The 21,368-nt window shown below is 41.1% G+C and overlaps 1 protein-coding gene across 2 annotated transcripts in view; it reads right to left on the bottom strand.

Annotated features, from left to right (window-relative positions):
• Positions 1-21,368, bottom strand: part of dennd2b (DENN domain containing 2B) — a 56,597-nt gene that overhangs the window by 6,555 nt on the left and 28,674 nt on the right. For both annotated transcript variants that reach the window (XM_085402428.1, XM_085402422.1), the window contains exons 5-14: positions 16,814-16,935; positions 15,376-15,591; positions 14,896-14,992; positions 14,683-14,727; positions 14,385-14,569; positions 13,540-13,649; positions 12,988-13,057; positions 10,612-10,689; positions 9,519-9,659; positions 9,249-9,397 (exon numbers count right to left, since the gene is read on the bottom strand). In XM_085402428.1, coding sequence (XP_085258554.1) covers positions 9,249-9,397; positions 9,519-9,659; positions 10,612-10,689; positions 12,988-13,057; positions 13,540-13,649; positions 14,385-14,569; positions 14,683-14,727; positions 14,896-14,992; positions 15,376-15,591; positions 16,814-16,935 — 1,213 coding nt within the window. The remainder of the gene's footprint in view (positions 1-9,248; positions 9,398-9,518; positions 9,660-10,611; positions 10,690-12,987; positions 13,058-13,539; positions 13,650-14,384; positions 14,570-14,682; positions 14,728-14,895; positions 14,993-15,375; positions 15,592-16,813; positions 16,936-21,368) is intronic.

Below are 21,368 nucleotides of genomic sequence, written 5' to 3'. Positions count from 1 at the left end.
CAGGAAAAAACCTCAGTCATCTGCTGTGACCGGTTGGGGTTGAGGGGAGGAAGATCAGGAAGAGGAGGAAATCTTTTCAAAACCACTGAATGAATTAAAATTATTTGGTTTGTGACCATCAGAAGTATAAAACTAGCAGTACTTCTGTCTCAGATGTACTTTCTGTACTTTCTAGTGCTAATTAGGAAATTTAACCCTACAAATCAAAATGAAGTAACTGACAAATAATCCAAGTCGGAGGTGGAAAAAACTGCAGTTCTTGGAGTGTCCACTTGAGACAAGTCGTCACAGACGCATGTGGTAAAATTTCCAACTAAACTGCATTCTTAAGCAATTTTACAGCTTTGTACAAAAATATTTTTGGTCTCTGTGGATAGTTTCCCCCTTCATAACAACTGTACTGCATTTGGACTTTGTTAAAGTTAACAGTCCAGCCTATTTGAATCATACTCTGACGATATAGCTCTAGCACTCCTGCTAGGCTTCGCTCACAAATTTGAGTCACTGAACTGGACTTCTTGCCCGTGTTTGTGTTGCAGGTGCCTTTTGGACCATTTTGAATTAAATATCATGACTAATACTACTATGTGTTCATTCCAGATCATTCAAGAAGTTTAGTGCTTCAGTTTTGAGGAGTAAAATTGTAGTATTTTATTTATCTGTTAACGCTAACTAGTAAGTACCCGTGTCTTAGCATTGCATCTCTAAATGTTATGCCCCCAGAAATGTGTTCTTTGTGTTCTCTTTATCTCGCTATCGTAGCTTAGAGCGGTGTGTGTATTTTCGTAACCATGACAACACGAGAGCAGTTTACGCTGAGAGTCAGAAAGTGAATCTACTGTGTGACTCGGGATATTAGCGTGTGGGCTCATTCAACCGCCAGCTCCGCCGTTACAGGATTAATCCTTTTCTCTTCGCTAAGGCATAGTCTGTGAGTATAATTCATTTTGTACAATTAAGCGGTGAAGCGTTTTGAACCGTTGTCTGTTATTCGGTTAACTTTATTGTGTCTCATATAAGCTATGCGGCTAGGCTGTCAAGCTGTGATAATTAGCCAGATGCTTTGAGCTTATTGCATCTATAATACATTTCATATATTTCATTGTATTGTGTTTACAGTATATTTCATTGTATTGTGTTTACAGTATATTTCATTGTATTGTGTTTACAGTTTCACAAAAAGTGCCCAGTAAAAACTTCTGGAATCCAATCGTCTGAGTCCTGGAGATTTTCTTGGGAGTGTTTAAGCTGAATGGAAACTTAGCCCATTACACTAAAGTTTATAGATGTAGCTTTCTAAGGCCTCGGACAGTGAGTGACTGCTAGAGGCTGCTGGCTGAGTCTAGGTGAAACTGGTTACAAAGAGCATGGTGTGCCAAAAACCTCCTTGTGGTAGATTTGGTTGCAAACAATTTGCCTTGACCACCCTCAGGACACTAACCGTTTCTGTTTTGCGTAACACTATTCAGTTTAACTCTTGCTTGAAAATAGTTTCCAAGTGTTTGCGGACAATTTGGCATCTACCATGCAAACTGCAATAAGGGCAGTCTGCTAGTGACCGAGGTAACTGCAAGGAGGTTTTTCACTAAAGTACCATGGCCCTCTCTGCGATTCCCAGAAACCTTCAGAAACCACTCACCAACCAGTGACAGAATACACACTTCACTGGTTGCTAGGCAAACCGACCACTCTGTAGGCCTGTGTAAAAGGGGGTCTATTTTATCGTGACACACTTGTTTTTTCTGTCGTGACTGATCGTTACCATATGGTGGTTACCCAGTCTCTAGGCCTGTGTGACTGAGGCCTAACCATGCTTGCTAGCTTGCTTTGCTGATAACTTCCACCCTTTATTAAAGTCCAAAAGCACGTGGGTGACATCACAGTAGGCATGTCCAGCTTTTATATGCAGCCTATGTACAAAGTAAGAAGGCATAGGTTAGCATTTAGCATTATTGAGAACATGTTAGAAATTAAATGAGTTACCCTAACGTAGATACAAGAGGACAAAAAAAATCGGTTTTTGCCATTCAATGACACCCAAAGCAACAAAGTGTGTGTCAATAAACTTGCTGACGTAAACATATGTAAATATACATGAATTTCCATAGTTTAATAGACTACGTGCACGTTAGCACATGCTACTTCCGGTGCGGAAACCCCTGTGGGGAGCTTTGTTTCCGGTGTCCTATTCGCACCCTGTTTACTGTCCAAAACAAGTTAAGCAAGTGAATGAATCAAGCGGCGATTTACATTTCTATAGATGTATTTATGAGTGACTTATGTATGTATGTATGTATGTATATATATGTATATATTGTATATATATATTGTATATATTGTATATGTATATATTGTACTATTCTTAGTTAGTGTATTGTCTGTCTTGTCTTAATGTTGGTTTAAAATGGAGCACTGTAACAAAAAATAATTTTCCCCAGGGATCAATAAAGTATTCTGATTCTGATTCTGATTCTGATTGGGCATTTACCCAATATATCTGTAAATGATGTTCATCGACTTGTCGATATTTTTTCCCCCGCGCCTCAGAGCAAAAGAGAAAAGGGATTCAAATGTTATATTTCTCAGTATCTGTAAATACCGGTCCCTCGTTTATCGCGGGTGTTATGTTCTAAAAATAACCAGCGATAGGTGAAATCAAGTAGCCAATTTTATTTTTTGACGGTGCAAAACGTTTCGTGGACATCGTGGACATACAGTACTGCTGTAATTTTGAAGGTAAGTCACAACATACCCTTCGTAAATACTAATGTATAGAAACCGTTACCAGCAATCGTTCAGCAATTTTTCATTTTTTGCTTTTTTTCACGGTTTGTTAACATGCTGTGTAGGTGTGTACTTCACTACCTGATATCGACATAATGGGAAACATCTGGCTTGACTATTCTTCACCTGTAGTTTGAATGCTGAACATTTGCCTGTTTAAATCATAAGAACTGTCACTATACAGAGATGTGCTTCTGAATGTGGACGATGTGTCTTCTGATTCTGTAATGCAGTTCTGCTTGTGTTGAGTGATGTAAACAATTGATCGATCTAAACTCTTTAAACGTCAAAATTGATCATTAGATTTTTTATGACACAACAGTGGTGAGTGTTTCCACCTTCTGCTCTTTGTAACTTAACGCAATCTTTCCGTTTTCGAGTTTTGGACATGATTTTGGAGTATGTCTTCGCAGTAGCGATTGACCGCAAAGTAAAGCTACTTGCTGATTGTTTTTAAATGTACTCTTAATTTGATCTGTTATTGTATATTTTACACATGTTTGTATGGGATATTGTATTTGTTTTAAATGTTATATACCTATGTGGTATGTGACTTTTGTTGCTATGATGCCAGGTCTCTCTTGGAAATGAGATTTTTAATCTCAATGAGATTTTTTACCTGGATAAATAAAGGATTAATAAAAAATACCGGAAATGTACAACCCCACATCCGGTCTCAAACCAGGAAGTTAGCATTTTCTTGTGCACAGGGTCTATACCTTTTTACTAATAAAAACTAGACCACAGAAATTAATTTGACTCATTTAATTTGATGGAATACATCTATGTTTCAATTTATGATGCCACTCTCAAGAAAAGAAGAGAAAAAAAAGATCCCGAGAGTTCAACAGAGATAAAGTCTGTTCAGAGCTGTTGTGTGTTGAGGTTTGGGAGCTAATCCTCACATATTAGCTCTCATGGGTCTGCTGGGCCTGGTTTAATGTGTGTGACAATGAATTGGCAGATACTCCAGGAAACATGGGATCGGGAGGCTTAGTATGTGAAGCCCAGAAGAAGAGTAGGATAAACTTCAGTATTCAAGAAAAAGAGAGGCAAGGCTGTATCATCACATGCTTTGCAGCTCTGTGTTGTATCAACCAGTCTTAGGACGGTTTGGCAAGATGAATTCCACAGACAGGTCTGTAGAAGACCAAACCACAGCTGTCACTTGCCAGCTGATCCACAAAACCACTCCTCAGTGTTAGGCCTCCTTCAAAGCCCCTAATAACACCTAGAAGTCACACGAAGTCGCAACAGAGTACATGCAGAACTGTATAGCAAGGGAAAGCTCCCAGTGGTGTATTTTTATCCTTTTAGCAGAATGTTCTCTGCTTGCTCCTTTAGCCCCACAAATGGTTTTCCCTCACTTCCTGTGCACAAGGGTCTCCAGCCACGGTCTCAGTCAAACAGCACAAACTATTTTACACTGAGAAATGGCCCCCTGATGGAAAACTCCATACATGTTCTTATTAAAACCACAATAACATCCGAGTTTAATCAAGGCTGTCTGGAGAGCAAATGTAAGTGTGCAGGTGTCTTCCGTTACATATGCTCACTGATGTAAAAATCAGCTGGTCAGACTCATGTAATAGCCACATCTTTCTCCACTGAAACATTTCACATATTTACAGTGCGTTGATGAGTTGAATACCACATGGGAAAGCGTATGAGTTGCTAAAAGTGGTTTTGGCTTTGTACCAGCTCTGCAGAACATGCCAGAGAAAGCGTCTGAGAGCAACCGTGGACTAAATGAAACAAGCACGCTGCAGTACCTGCTGATTTGAAAATGCCTACAGCAACAGCAATAATTCTACCTGTCTGAGCGCTACAGTCACCACATTGATCATAATATTGCAGATCTGCAGCTGCAAAACATGTTGGCAAGCTCCACGGCTGCAGTTCACTTTCAGGCAATTTAGTGCAAAACCAAAAACACGACACCTCATACGTGATTTTTTAATATTTTTTTCAATCGTGTAGTTTTACTGTAAGAGGACACAGGAACGGCTCTATGCAGAAACACAAACAGCCTGCTGCACCACAGAAAAGTGAGCTTGATTAATTCACCATGGCTGTGAGAAAGGCTTTCAGCTATTGTTTTGTTTCCCTTCACAGTTCCCTCCTCTTTTCACTGTTTTCTCTAAAAGCCAGACTTCTCATATTTCATTAAATTCTTTTCTCTTCTTCGCTGCCCGCTCAATTACTCTTACGCAGCTCTTTCAGACATACACTGATAAGTGTATAAAGTGACAAATCAAATTAAAATGATACAAGTACGATTTGGAATTTGCCCTCATGTTTATTATCAGTGCATGGAGAGAAATTTGTGCCTGGTGTATCTAAAAACTGGCCATTAAAAAATTGCAGGTTTAATGTAATTTTTTCATTTGCACAAAAATGCATTGTTAGTTATTTTAATTAAATATATTTATGCGCAGCTGCACAGAATCATATTACCATATTATTAATATCTGTAATCTAATATACAGCAGGAGTATTTCTCTGCTTATGTTTAACAATAAATCCAGACATTTAATTTGGTAACCGTTCTCAGCTCTACCCTGAGGGCTGACAGTGACTGTTTACATAAGCCTGCAGGACTGACAAAATTCATTCAACATCTGCAGGTCACTTGAGTAAAGCAATTACAGAGCAGCACAGCTAATGCTGAGTGTCTGTGATTAGACATCCAACTAGTTTTTACAGGCATCAGAGGGTGAATGACTTTGTCTTTTCAGACTTTTGTGTAGAAGGAGCAAAATTTCTGGAAATAGCAGCAAAGCTCTCGGTTCATTTTTACAAGACTTGATTGAACGCAGCTATTGCCTAAAATAGCTTTTCCTCTCGGTTCCTTCGTGTCTTGGGTATACATTTGAGGGGAAAGAAACATATATCACGGTCTGCTATGGATTATGTGCCAGAGACGGAGAGGGTGTAGCTCTTTTATCACATGAGTCATTAAAGCTGCACAGAGATCATGTTTTAAAATTAAATAAAAAGACTGGAGCACTGCATATACACATGCATAAAACCATAGACATTAAACATGGACTGGTTTGAGCAGATCAAACATTAAGAGGAATCTGTCGAGAACGCTGCCTTATTAAACGTTGTGTATGTTATTTTTGTTTTGTGTAAGTTTTATGTCTCCTTTCTTTACATTTTAACTGACCTTCTGCTTCTCAGTTATTTAAATTTGGGAATAAATCTGAAGTGGGTATTATACTTCAGTTTATATTTCGGAGCTTTTAATAATTAGGTACAGTGTCATAAAAGTTTTTGCCCCCTTTCTGATTTCTTAGTTTTTTGCATTCTTGTTTGAGTTAAATTTCACTTGCCTTATCCAGGCTTGATAACTGAGAGATCCTTTAGGCAGCTAAAAGATCTCAAAAAGCAATAAATCAGACAAAAGGGATTTCCAACGAATCACAGTGAGAGCCATTATCCACAAATGGAGAAAACTTGGAACAGAGATGAACCTTCCCAGGAGTGGCTGTCCTACTGAAGTTAGTCCAAGAACGCATTGACGAGTCATCCTGGAGGTCACAAAAGAACCAGAGGAACATCTAAAGAACTGCAGGCCTCACTTGCTTCAGTTAAGGTCAGAGTTCATGATTCAACAATAAGAAAGAGACTGGACAAAAATGGCATCTATGAGAGAGTTCCCAGGTGAAAACCACTGCTGACCGAAAAGAACACAAAGACTTGTCTCAAAAAAAATCCTCTGGATCATCCTCGATGATCTTGAGTTGCATTACATCTGCTGTAAAACCAACAGCACTTGATAAAAAGATGATCATACCAACAGTCAAACATGGTGGTGGTAGTTTGATGGAGTCGCTTTCCTGCTTCAGGACCTGGACGACTTTCCATTATTAATGGAACCATGAATTCTGCGCTCTACCAGAAAATCCTGAAGCAGAATGTCCGGCCATCAGTTTGTATTTTGAAGATCAAGCACACTCAGTTTATGCAGAACAATAATCTAAAACACACCAGCAAGTTCACCTCTGAAAGGGTCCAAAAAAACTCAAAACAAAACCAACAAAGGTTTTGGAGTGGTCACTCCAAAACCCGGAATTTATTAGGATTTACATGTTTCGGTATGACCTTAAACAAGCCGTTCATGCTCAAAATCCCTCCAATGTGGCTGAATTACAACAATTGTGCAAAAAAAGAGTGGGCCAAAATTTCTCCACAGCAGTGTGTAAAACTCATTGCCAGCTATTGCAATTGCTTGACTGCAGTTCTTGCTGCCAAAGGTGGCGCAACCAGTTAGTAGGGTAATTACGTTTACATATAGGGCCAGGTAGTTTTGGATAGCTTTTTTCCATTAATAAATTCAATCATCATTTAAAAACTGCATTTTGTATTTATCTGGTTATTGCTGACTGATGAACTGAAACATGTAAGTGTGAGAAACGTGCAAAAAGAAAAACAAGAAGAAATCTGGAAATTTAACCTTTAGATGGTGGTAAATAAAAAGACACCTGGTCACCAAAGTTCAAATAACCCTGAGGGGACAAGAGCAGCTTCACAAAAGTTCATGACAATCCATCTAAGAGTTGTCAAAAATTATAAATGTAAACTTGATGTTTGGAAATGTCTGAGGATCACCAGAAGGTATAAGACTCTATTCTCTGGAAACCATCAGTATGCTTTGTTTATCACTTGAGCTAGATATTACAAAGATCTATCAACATTGACTGCTATTTGCTAACATATCATAATAATACTCTATCTCGAGTCACTTTGTGATTCCCACCCTATGACTCCTCGATGCTATCAGCTCCGCTAATGAGCAGCTCAGACAAATTTTCTCCGGGGACGCAGAGCGCGAGGTCACTTGTACGTAGGGAGTGAACGTGACATCGTAAGTCAAATGGTGACAGTTGAGCCACAGATCACAGAGGGCAGAGTTGCACACACAGGAAGTGCATTCCTTCCCCTCGCAGTCACTGCCCCCACTGATGTTTGTTTAAACTGGGCTCTGATACATGAAGAGATTACTTCTCCACTCAAATCTCCTCCCACTCCACCCTTGACTCCAATGCTCTTAAAGTACCCCTCTCTTTTGTGTAAGAAGAGGACACTGAGTCCTTGGAGACTTCACATTTTACCTCTCCTTTGAAAGCGACCCGTTACACCTCTGATATCAAAACTCCACTCCTGCTTGACTTTTTCTTATACTTACCAAACATCAGACATCAGAGTGAAACTGTTACACGTGCATCTGTCAGGCTTCAGTTGGCAAATCCACAGCATAACCCTGCTATTACACGTCTCTGTGTTTAGAAGAGGGATTCCAACAGGCCGCATGAGACTAAGGCAGCCCTGAAATTTTCTAGATACAACAGATTGGACACTAAACGGCACTTATCCTGCAAGTTCCTCTTCAGAGTGAGTGTGATGTGTCATCGCACAGATTGGAACAAATTGAGAATTTAATTTAATATAGATTCACAGCTTACTGAGTGGTCACGCGGCTGATGTAAGTGATCTCTTGTTGTGCGCTGCACTCAGGAACGCAAGCTTCTTTCCAACTATCCTTAAACTACTTTTTGATTTGAGATGGCAAGGAGGCAAGGAAAACCAAACCAGTCTGTCAGGGCCTCTTAGGCCAAACTTTTTTCCTTTCGGCTGCTCCCCTTTATGAGTCGCCACAGTGGATGATTTGTCCCTAGCATCCCTCTCTGTCACACCAACCATCTGCATGTCCTCCTTCATTACATCCATGAACCTCCTCTGTATTGTTCCTCTTTCCCTTCTGGCTGGCAGCTCCATCCTTTTTCCAATATATCCACTATCCCTCCATGCACATGTCCATCTTGAGCCACTTTAATAAATCTAACACAACTGGGAAAATAAGTATAAAAAAAAGATTTGAAACTAGACCATAAACTCAGGAACACTTTTTGCTGAGGTCACGAAGCACAGGAGCTGACTTGTCTTTTCCCACAGATTTCAATGTACCCAGACGGCTGTTTGTTTAAGGCACTCTTTCTTTTATATACAGCCTTTTGTAAAGGCACAGAGGGAAAATGCCTGTTATAGCCCACACTGAAAGAACACAAGTGTGTTCCCATTTCAGTTGCCAATATAATCACAGTATAAGTAAAACGTCTTTCAGCAGCTCCCTCATTTTTCATCAGAACTTTGTGTCTGGTCTCAAACCAGGGATCATGTTTGTGTGTGTGAGGCAAACGTGTTAACCGCTACACTAGAGAGATGCATCTATATAGAAAATGAAGGATGAAGTCTGAGTCTTGAGGCTGAAATCTGAAATTTTGGTGTTGTTTTTAAAAAATTTCCAGGAGAATTTGAAACAAATTCTACTGGGAAAGAAACAAAATGTCTGAAATTACCCATCCAATGAGATACTTTTTGTATATGCAAATATAAAGTATGCACATATGGTTGCACAGGTCAACTTTGCAGACCAATTCTTTAACTCGAACACTTACCTGAGTTTATCAGCCACGAAGATGACTCTCCGCTCCAGCAGCAGCGAGGCAAAGACGCGAATCACCTGCCGCACGCTGAGACACTTGAACAGACTTTCAAAGTCCACGTGCTCCAGTCGGGAATCGGTGGGCCGCCTCAACTCAATGACCTGAGTGATCACAGAAAGCGTGAGTCTGATTTACTGAGTGCACTTTGCCAAAGTGTACTGAGCTAACGGTCGTAAACAAAAAGCAGTTGTGTTTTGTTGTGCCTGTGCCTGTAGCTCTGACCTCATTTCCTGCACCGGGAAGGAAGGTTTTTACTTTGATAATCTTCCCTGGAGCGGGAAAGGGGGACTCCATCAGACTCCTCATGAAGGGATAGACCAGAGCTGCTGAGATGCCTCTCCGTCTCTCTACCTCATCCAGGATCTGAAAAGAGGATGTTGACAATTAATGGAAACATACTGTTGTGGCTTTAAGCGCTCATGGTTGTCTAGCTCTCATTTTCTGTTTTGAAAAATAGCAAAGGCATCTATTTCCATGCCTTTGTGTGAGGAAAATTCCACCCAGTGTGCCTGTCTGCCTGTTTTGGTCCAAGCTGCCTCCTGTCTGGAAAGTTGATTGGGGAATCGCTCATTTTGGAGGTCATATGATACCAACCCTGTTGCTCTCTCTTCACACACATACAGCTTCCTCTGAAAGCAAACACTGACCTCCTTCTTTATCATGATAACTTTTTTTTTAATAAATCTAATTTACATTTGAAACATCGCAAGCATTCTCTTGCTCTCTTTGGGCATCTGCTAAGGGTGCTTAAATATCACAGGATCCAAAACTAGTTAAAGTTTGGCTCTAGTAAGTAAACACCAGTACAAATTAAAGGCACACACCCATACTGATAGTGTGTGAATACTTCATCAATATGGGGAAGTTATTCTACTTTTACTCAGTTACTGCAGTCTCATTGGGCAACTATATATATATGCACCATATCCTTAAAACATTCAACAGTCTGGGTTGAAATAATAAAGGAATCAGATAAGGCTGAAAGAGTCACACAGAGTGACTGCTCTGTTCTGCGTTAGCACCAGTGAGAAAAAAGCAAGAGAAACAATTACTCTGGGAAATCAGAGGGTTACAAAAAAAGGAAAAGAAGCTGAAACAAGCCTTACTGACAAACAAGCGTTCGGCACAAGGTCTGCTGAAAGTCATTTCCTTCAGCTATGAGACAGGTTAACCACAGCTACAGCACCGCATGCAGAAATTTGGCTTTTTGTGTGTGTGTGTGTGTGTGTGTGTGTGTGTGTGTGTGTGTGTGTGTGTGTGTGTGTGTGTGTGTGCATTTACTGTGTGTGTGGCTAGAGGACAAGACTGAACTCACTGTAGAGAACAAGTCAAAACAGCCCAGCCTGCTGATGACACAGTACACCTCAGGAAGGCGAGGTCCTTTCCCAGTCGGCTGCAAGAGAAAAAAGAATAAACTCTTTACCAGAAGAGACCCATTCAGAGATATCCTTAAAAAAATGATAACTATAAATGCACTTGAAGAAAGGGCTTAGCAAGGTAGCCCTATACCCAGTGCTGTCCAAAAGTCTGGAGTGACACCTCTTTTCTTTATATTTTACTTCCAAGGAAACACATTTTTTAAAGTGGTCTTGAGCAATAGTTCTTGAGGGTTTCTTGGCTGTTTTGAGCCCAGTCCTGATGATCTTCACAGGAATATTTGTTTTTGCTCGTTAAGACACTTAACACTGACCTATGAATCATTCACGCATAAACAAGGAACCTAAACTCAAGGGATGCACCAGTGTTGTGTCCTCACATCATAGAAAACAAAGAATCAACTTTAGACATTTTGTTACTTGCAGCCTGTCACAAAAACACAAAAACATTTGTTCACATTTCTTTAGTTCATTCTATTAAAGAAAACGCCAAAAATAACTAAATTTAAAAAGCAGCCGTGGCTCTGTCATGGTTTTGGGCTGCACTTCAGCCAGCGGTGTTGCTGGAATTAATTACAAAAGGACAGAAAAGTACCATCAGATTTTGATCTGTCAAGCAATGATCCTAAACACGCTGCATACCTGGATAGAAAAACACACGACTTAACATAATCAGTCACGATTGGCCTCCCCTGAGTAAGAACCTCTACGTTATTGAAGAGTAATCCAACAAGGGGCGATTCAAGACTTCCAAACACTACTGTATATAATTACAAATACATAAAGGGACCATAAAACTACACGGATGATAACGTGAAGATAAGTTGCTTAAATGTTGTATGTGAAGTCTTTGACTCAATCTGTCATCTGAGGTGAAAGTCTTTCATGCGGATAAACATAGGTGGTTTATCTGCTCTGTCTGATCCTATCTGCTGTCCTCTGTGCGCTCAAATAGAAACACCGGGGGCACAGACACTTAAAAACACGGACACAAATGAACACAGGCCACACAGACGAATCCACTTGTCCATATTAGGAATACAATTTTCTCCTCTAGTTTCTCCTCTGCCTTTCCAAATGGATGATTAAATCAACTATGTGGAGCTTGATTCAAGTCCTCAGGAATGCTCGCCTGCTGCCAACTGCTGGACAGACAGCGGGGAGGAAACAAAATTACTGGAGGAGAGCAGCTCACCTCTCTTCCCCATCTCCCTATCTGTCTCTGTCAACCGTCATTAAAACCTGCTTCCATCAAAAACAATCTCAGATCAACAAAGCGGATCATGCATAAGAAAACACTTTGCTGATCTAAAATTTACCAAGAAATCTAAACAGCACACACGCTCCTGGTAAGCGTCTGAGACCGTGCATGCTGCGTGCACGCTTTTTTTTTCTTTCGTTTTTAAAGGCAAACGGCAAACAAAAATCGCCAGCACATTAGCAGAATCCCACACAGTCATGCTCTCCACCCGCAAGCTAAATGGGAGGCTCAACGAAACACTTCAAAGCATTCGCCAGCCTAATTACGGAGAGGAAATGCTCCAGAATGACAATGTTTGGATTTTTCATGGTTTCTTTTTGTCTTGCCTCGCTCGAGAAACCGTTGTTAAATTCAATGAGTCAGTCCTAGACTCATTGAATTGAATAGACCCATTTCTGTAATATACTTACATATCTATACTATTGCTAATATATATTGTAATATATCTATATCACTAAAGCACTTCTGGATGGATGCAAACTGCATTTCGTTGCTCTGTTCCTGTGCATGTGCAATGACAATAAAGTTGAATTCTATTCTATTCTATTCTAACTGGGTTTTTATCTTCAATTATTATATTTTACAACATTTTCATGGGCTTTTTATGACTGCGTTCTATCTTTTAAGGCAATATTTCTTCCCAAGTGTATTCAATTTAAAATGCAACAGAGCTACACATTTCATTAAACATATACTTATTCAATTACTGTATTTTGTAGCCACTGAAATCTCACCTGTGTAGTTTGGGTGTTGTTGCTCTGCTAACACTATTTAAAGTATTTACTGGGCACACACACATGCTGCTCAGCTGCTGTAACAGTAAGTGCGATAATCTTTGTCCGCATCTATTTTTTCAAGCGTTTCACACCCTGTTTAGTTTTTCATGTTTTATTTTTGACATTATTATTCTTAGCGATTTCTTTCCTTTTCGGACAAAGCACACGGTCACATCAGCAGCGCCACAGGAAACTACACCGAGTGTTCAAATAAAAGCGTCTGTCACAACAAACAGGGGCTCAGCGGGGTGTGAACAGGGAGATGAACAGCGGCTTACCAGCAGGCGCCTGCAGTACCCAAACCTCCTGCTGCCGTCCTCCCCAGTCAACATGAAGGAGAAGGTCTCGCTGAGGCCAAAAACAAATATATGCACATGAGGAGCAACGCAAAGACACAGAGTCGTGAACACAACGGCAGATACTTGTGATAAAACAGAGCATGATTGTATTGGGCCTGGCATGGTTATACATTCAAACGGTGCAGCAGGTGGAGTGCACAGATAAAAGGGTGGAGGTGTGTGAAAGATTATCATCATTATTATATTGTTGTTGATTAAATAAAGTACAGTATCATTTATTATCAGTTATAATGTCCACTGTGGCTTTGGGTTTAGTAAAAATCCACCTTTTAGAGAACGGAGCCAAATGGAAAAACTTTTAACATGCATGAGACGTCATTTCAGAAGCTGAGGTATTCAGCAGAGGAAAACCTAAACCTCGCCTTAGAGGGTGAGGTGGATGTGAAATTTCTATAGTTTCTGTTTTTTCTGTTGCCCAACAGACAGGAAAGGAAAGGAATTTGACACTGTGTGGAAGACTGCTGGACGTACCTGCTGTACTCTGAGACCGGACTCCAGTCTTTGGCATCTGGGAAACAGAACTGGGGAATGGCTTTGAGCCTCTGTTCTGCCTCCCTCATCTGCTTGGTGGGCCTATCCAGCTGTGAGGTGAGGAGAGTATTCCAGTCAGCTCATCCTCCTTCACATAACTCTGTCATCCTTTATTAAAATCCCCCATGGATGACCTACAAATGACCAGACTAACTTTTCTCCTGTTCAAGGTTAAACTCCCTCATGTCCTCTCTAATTCAACTACACAGAGAGTGCTCTCTGGCCGTGTGAGATTAACTTCTCCCAGTGTACACGTCAGCTGAGAAGTAATTAGAGAAATACTCTTTCAGGGTTTTTCCTGTGGCGTGAATGGATCCTGGTTATTTTAAATTATAAACAGACCTACAGGGCTTTAATTTATAAGCTGTAATAACCCGCACAACTTCAAACAGCCTGCAGGGTCAAATGTGAAAAAAGTGTTTCAAGGCTCAAAATGGGGGGAAATTTTAGAAACCCTCTACAAGATCTTTTAATAGTAAGAATAATATCATTGCAGTAACTGCTTTTATAAGTCACGTAATAATAACACTCAGGAGGTTCTGAACTATTTATGCTTTGGAAACCATTCAGTGGTGACATATCTGTGCACAGTTTGTGATTTCTAAAAACCTAGTGACGTCGGTTAAGGAATTTTATGGTCACTGACACGATAGACTTGATTTTTTTTTCAATTTCTTTGCTTGTTTGCTTTGTTTCAAAGCAATTTGCACTCTCTGCATTCTTGCTACGCCCCACGTAAAAGTTGTCAGAGGTGACCAGCAGCAGGACCCAGTTGCGGCTTTTACCTTGGGGAATTGGTAGGTGACCTCTGGGGAGTAGGAGTTCTTGGTGGGTTTCTTTTTCAGAGAAACAACCACAAAGTACTCAAAGAGTTCTCTCTCCTGCCACTCGATGAGCTGCAGCTCCAGCGTTCGATAGCTCGGGGCTCGTCGCAGGATGGACTGTAACTTTAATAACCTCTGGGTGTGAGCTGAGAAACATAATACACGCAAAATTGTCAGTTTTTTGTAGAGAATGAAATCTGAGGCTACAGCAGGTCAGTCAATTAAACAGAAGGTATCTGAAAAATGTGCGCTCGCTAACCTTTGAACCTGTCGTCCGAGTCGCTCTCGCTCTCGCTGTTGTCGTCTGGAGACACACAGAGAAAAGGGGTCTTTATGGGTCAGGGTGCTTCTTCACAAACATGTGTTTATGTCACAAAAGGGACACAGAGGGAACGCTACGTGGGTGGCTGAGTTACAAATATTTACTCGCTTATCTGGCCAGAAGATGAAGGGGAATATAGAGAAGCAATACCTCTCAGAGATGCAGTCTCAACATTGGACATGGAAAGCTTCTTCAACCTCTTCTTCCCACGTTTAGTGCAGTAAATGGAGTTGATCCTCTGGACCAGCTGTAGACGGAGGAAGGAGGAAATTCTATCAGGAACTTAAGGTTTTGTTTCTCTTGAGCCTAAGTATAGGAAGCAGAGATGTGCACGGCCAAAGCTAACAGTGTGAAATACAGTACATGTGTGTTAAAGGGTGCAGACAAATACAACAGAAAGGCATTAAGGGGAGTTCTTGAGAAAAAGGCAAATTTAAACAGTGATTACACGCACCAAGGCACTCTATCTTAAAACATCTATTCCAAACTGTGGAATTACAAGTGATCCAGAGCTCCACTGACTCTGACTGAAACCTGAGATGGCCTGTGAAGCGGGAACACAGAGTGAACACGGTCGGAGCTCTGCGAGGACTTAGTGTAGGTGTTTTTGTACAATTTCGCAGTGTGTACCTTGGGGATCCTCCAGTGCCTGTGTGAGGGCAGGGTATCGGTTGTGCTACAGAGGCTATCATCCAGCAGGCCGCAAGGTGAGGGCGATACACCAATCTGGGGGAGAAGCAGCATTTCGTCGTGGCTGTAGCGTTTGGTCAGCTGCGACATCCGATGGCTGTTCCTGTCGCTCGGAGCAGGCAAGTGAAGGGACTGACTGCTGGGCTTGGAAGGCAGCTAGTTACAGAGAAAAGAAAGCAGCAGGTTTGGTACCTTTCATTCACTTGTAATAACACTTAGCTTTAAGCAATATCTTTATATATCAGTTACATTGCGCAGTGATCTGCCTTCCTAGTTTTTCATTTCCTGTCATAAAGAGGTGTCCAACATAAGGCCCGGGGGCCAGAATTGGCCTCTAATATGGCCTGCTCGACAGCTTTGGAAAGAGCCTGAATTTTGGACTTCAATGACAGAAATTTCCATTTTTTCATAGAAATCTGTCATTTTAATGGTGGTTTCAGAGTACAAAGGGGGAAAAGGACATATTCTGTCAATTAACAAGAATTTTTATTTGATTTTATTTTCTGTTTAATAATTACAGGACAGTCTGTGCAATGAGCTACAAGAACATTTTCGGTAATTGTAACAGTGTTTTCTTACAATTTGAACCCAGTGTGGTGCTGACTGATTTTATTTTTTCATTTACTATAACAACGTTTCTTTATTATGTAGAAAAACTGACAAGTAATTCAATTCAGTTTTATTTATATAAGACCAAATCACAACAACAGTTCCCTTAAGGCACTTTATATTTTAAGTTGACCCTACAATAACATAACAATAACATTTATTTTTTAAATTGCACTTATTTTTCTTTTATTAAAATATACCAGGAATTAAATGTGTAGATTAATAGCTTTGCACTGACAGAAAGGTCAGTTGCACCGGTCCGTATGTGGGCCACAATGCTTTAATGTGTTAGTGTCAATGCAAACAAAACATTAAAGCATTTAAGCAGGAGAATACGATTTATTGTGAAGCAGTCACAGGGAGTGGCGTTCAAAGGAACAACTTAAAAAAGCATGTCCATCTTCAAAGCAGGGGTTTTTCCTGTACATGTGATAACTTGAAACGTTTGTCATCTTCTCAGCGCTACTCTGGAAATGACTGACTTCTCTGATGGACTTCTCTATCAAAAGTAGCGGTTCAAACAGTGTTTACAGCAGCGTTAAACAATGCTTGTTGTTACCACATGTACCCCTTTTGTCCCTTCTACTTTACATAGTGTGAGGCATGTGCCAGGCAATGAAGTGAGCAGACTAAATCAGCAGATGGCCCTTTCTGTAAACATCGCAAGGTCTAAACACGTCAAGCTGTTTGCTGGAGTGACTCAAATGAGGTGTGAGATTCTTTAAAAGACGTTATCCAGGTTTCATCCGTGACACCCCGAAAGGGTTACCTGAGGCGGAGAGTTCAGCTTCCTGTCCATGACGGACCAAGAGCGGTTGTTCTCCAACAGACGAGACGTACGGCCCAAACTCCGCCGCTTCAGGTCGACGTCCTCATATGGATTCTCCTTCTCTGTGGGAATAAAGTGAGTGTTCACGATAGAAGTACAGCTGGCAACAGTTTGTGTAAGCAGGCCGTTTCTGAGAGAGGACAGATGAGGCCGAGGGGTCAAAGAGGGTAAATAGAAGGCGATTAAAGGTGTCAGAGGTCCAAGAAAGCCTCCCTAGGTTATTTCAAAAAGGGATGAGTGATGAAAGGTAAGTCAAAGGACATTCACAGCCGACTCAAGTTAATTCCCAACTGAGTCACTGTCCAGATATGCAAACTGTAGTGAGAGAGCAAAAGAAGAGTACATCATGAGTTCCACAAAGACCTTTCCAATAACCACTGGTTCTTTCAAGTATACATCAGCTAAGTATATCATTTTATGTTTGTTTTTTGCATAAGACAATCTAATAAGGCATCTGACAAACAAGAGTTCAGGTCTCATTTGGCAAATTATTTTAGGCCTGCAATAAGCATAGATTTTGCTACCGCTCCATAGTTGTCCTTCAGTCACTAAATGATGGCAGGAAAGCAAAGAGCATGAACATTACAGAGCATAGCATGGCTCTCGCTGATGTCACCTGGCAGGGGACCAACTTCAATAAAGACAGAACTTGTGTAACACCACAGTCCGTGTCTATTCAGACATGTGCTCTGAGAATAGCTTTTTGGCAGGGTCTGAAAAAGGTTGTGAGAAAGAGAAGAAACCACGGCGAAGAACAAAAAACAGAGCCAGATGGCGTCGAAATGCATGAAGGGAACTTTTAAAAGAAAGAAAATCAGTGTTATCTGGCAACAGAAGTGCATCTGGTAGCTGTGTTTTAAAGGAAAACCCGGTGAACCCTCCAACAATGAGAGTTTTTTAAGCACCTAACTTAAAAAAATGCTTGCATAGCTTCGTTCAGTTACCTATTTTTAGGTTAATGATTTAACCTGGACACACACATCCATGCACAGACAATGTACACTGGATGGGGAGCTTCGGGGCGTTATGTTGTGTCATGCAGTCAATTAGTTGAGTGGAGTTATTTTTATGTGCATCATTAAAGCTGCGGGGCAGAATCAGAGGGCTCAGTCTGACCCCACATTGTGCCGCTGCGCCATTAAACCGAAGCTATACTGTAATGAGAGCCTGCTGGGAAAATCATATGTCTCTATAGCTGCTCATGCACTGGAGGGTACTAATCTGCTGCTCTGATTACAAACATCAGGATCTCTCCCTAACACACTCCCAGACACGCAGCATTACGCAGGGAGGGGACACACCTCAGCTGCACACTGTGATTGTACACACGCACAATAGACGCTCTGGGCAGGGCGAGGCTCAGAGCAAACTACACCAACAATGTCAGGATCAATTTACCCTCTAAAGTGGCGATCTTGTACCAATGCTCAACCACTGAAACAAAACTACATCAGGGACGGACGCTATAGAAGAACCTCTGGCAGGACCGCAAACCGTACAGCGCCTCCGTCACGAAGACAGTCTCTCCCGTGACCACGCCGGCGACGTTTTGTGGCAGAATGTACAGTATTTCAGGCACCATAACAAAATTACAGCTTGCTTTATGTGTCTAAGGTGCATCTGTTTAATCGCTCGTTACACGTAGCAGACAGTCGCCCAGATTCATTCATTCGCAGTGGGGTAAGAGCAGACAGCTGAATCATTGTGTCAGTGGTGCAAAGGGTGTGATTCATCAGCTTGTAAACAGATCAATCACCGGCACACCATTTATCAGCTACACTGGTTAAAAGCACTTACACGGTTCCCTGATGTCACAATATATCATGCAATCGTAGTAACACTGTAGCGCAGGTCAAAAAAGGCCAGCGATCTTAAGATAAACACCTAACATCAAGCACAAGTGCCAACTGACAACAAGTGAGTGGGCGTCCTTCCAAGAAAGTCAAAGAAGTCAAAGTTCTCATGGGAAAGAAAAACATTTATTTATTTATTTAATTCTTTTCATTTCTTGCATAGTCAGTGTTCATGTATTTTCATCCGACATGAAAAAGAGACCTCACATCTGGGAACCATCGCAGCACTTTGTTTTATAGGGTCTTTTTTCTAGCCAGCGTTACCAGGGTACTTCCTCAGGTTAAGAGGAACTTTGAGTGATGCAGGTATACTGTAATTGGCTAAAAATCTGAATGTAGCTATTTAGAGAGCAACTCTTAAAGATGAGATGGAGTCCAGACTTTAATAAAGGGAAATAAGATGCAATCTTGATTAAATATAAAACTCTGCACTCACAGTTCCCTTCGGTTTGCTAGTGGGCATCCACCCCATGCAGCAATGTGGGGAGAAAATGAAGACGCTGACCACAACAAGAGGTGACGCTGAGCTACCAACCACTGGCCTGCATTACATCAGCCTCAAGAGTTTGTTGAGGGGCGAATACAATCAGAATAAAGGCTTGGAAGGAATTTGGAACACAGGGACATCCCCAGTGGGTACTTACCCACAGGTACTCCCCAGAAATTGTTTCGTCTGAAAGCAGCTTTAATGTCAGCTTGCTTTGCATTTGATTTTTATAATTACAAATAGCAAAGAGAAAAACGTGTCAAGAGCAAATATGAAACACATTATGGGAGACCTAGACTATATATATATATATATATATATATAATCTAAACATCAGCAAAAGGGTTTTTTTCCTGTTTCTTTCCGTACACGCTTACTTGTTGAGTTCAGAGAATATACGGGAGGTTGTTGTTCTTTGTAAAAGATGGCTGTACCGTGTAATAAGATACACAAAAACCCTCATTTCCTACCAGCGTGGCTGCTTCTCAAATGAAACTTTAGTTTGAAAGCTTTTGTTTGAGCACTTCAACTCGAAGACAACATCTCTGTCGAGAACAGGCAAAGATCGGGAAAAGTGCGTCTCCAACCCGCAAACTCTCACCCTCACAGTGCCGGATGAACAATAGGAGCTTTGTTGCGAGTCACATGAAAATCCGTCATGCCTTGACGCGCTATCTCAGACCGCTGCACATCCTCAGCCAAAAAGAAAAAAAGAAAAAAAACAGAAGAAGAAGGAGAAGAAGAAGTGCACTGACTGGGAAAAAATGGTTATGCTTGTATATTTAAAACATCCTACCCTTATTTAGTCATCACTGAGCGTTTATAATAAAAATATTGCAGAGTGTGTAAACTGTTTGGGGATTTTTTGGGTTTTTTTTTTTTGTTTTTTTGCACAAGTTTCATCATGAGCTTGCACATCGCACTGACACATTTTCACTGCATTAAATATGTACCGAGGGAGTTGGCAGCTGAACTGGGCAAAGGGCCTGGGGTCATTTGCTAGTGGAAAGGAATTTTGGCTCCTCGACGCGTCCAGCATTTCATACACAAATTATCTCAGACAACAAACCAATGATTTGACTTCTCTCCGGCGAGAAACGCTTCATGAAAATGTAAGAAAATGATGCTTAGCAATTTTTTTAAAAAGCAAATCTGTGACCACACAAAAAATTCCATCCTTACTCTAACATTTGGTGAACTGCCACTTACTGATTACTGATTACATCTATCTGCATCAATAAAGGCATTTCACTGTGGGAGTTCCCACTGCTCCTCTTCGCCCTGCTGATGCCGGATAGCAGAGTGAAAATGCAGATACCCAGTCGATCTCTACAATAAAATTCAACCCGTGCAGCCACATGTTATCCATTAATCTTATTTTCAGGCTCAGTGCTCACTGACTGCTCCCACAGTGGGATTTGTTTTCCACACCCCACACATTTCTACATGAAGCAAAAGCGAAAAGGGGGTGGGCCACCATGCTTATTACAACTTTAAGAGTCACTAAAACATCCGACTTTGTCTGCCAAAGCTTCTGTTACAATCAGACTAATGATATGCATTCAGCACCCACTTTATTAGGTACACCTTGCCAGTACGAGTTTGGAGCCTCTTTCACCTTCAGACCTGCCTTAATTCTTCATGTGATAGAGTCAACAAGGTGCTGGAAACATTTCTCTGAGATTTTATTCCATATTCACATGACAGTATCACACATTTGCGGCAAATTTATCGGCCACACATGAATCTCCCGTTCCACCCCATCCCAAAGGTGCTCTTTTGGATTGAGATCTGGTGAGTGTGAGGGGAATTTGAGTACGGTGAACTCATTTTCACATTCAAGAAACCAGATTGAGGGGATTTGAGTTTTGTGACATGGTGAGTTATCCTGCTGGAAGCAACCACGGTCAGCATCAATACTCCAGTAGACTGTCTTGCTCTGTTGATACTAAGGCTACGTTCACACTGCAGGCGAAAGCGCATCAAATCCGATTTTTTTGACCCTATGCGACCCATATCCGATCATGGTATGACAGTGTGAACGGCACAAATCCCATATTTTCAAATCCGATCTGGGTCACTTTCGTATGTGGTACTGAATCCGATACATATCTGATGTTTTAGAAAGCAACTGCTGTTTGAACGGTCATGTCGC

This window comes from Rhamphochromis longiceps, linkage group LG1, assembly GCF_057381845.1.
Source record: "Rhamphochromis longiceps isolate RC_006_pf linkage group LG1, R_longiceps_female_GT1.1, whole genome shotgun sequence".
NCBI lineage: Eukaryota > Metazoa > Chordata > Actinopteri > Cichliformes > Cichlidae > Rhamphochromis > Rhamphochromis longiceps.
This window is presented reverse-complemented; position numbering and strand designations above follow the sequence as displayed.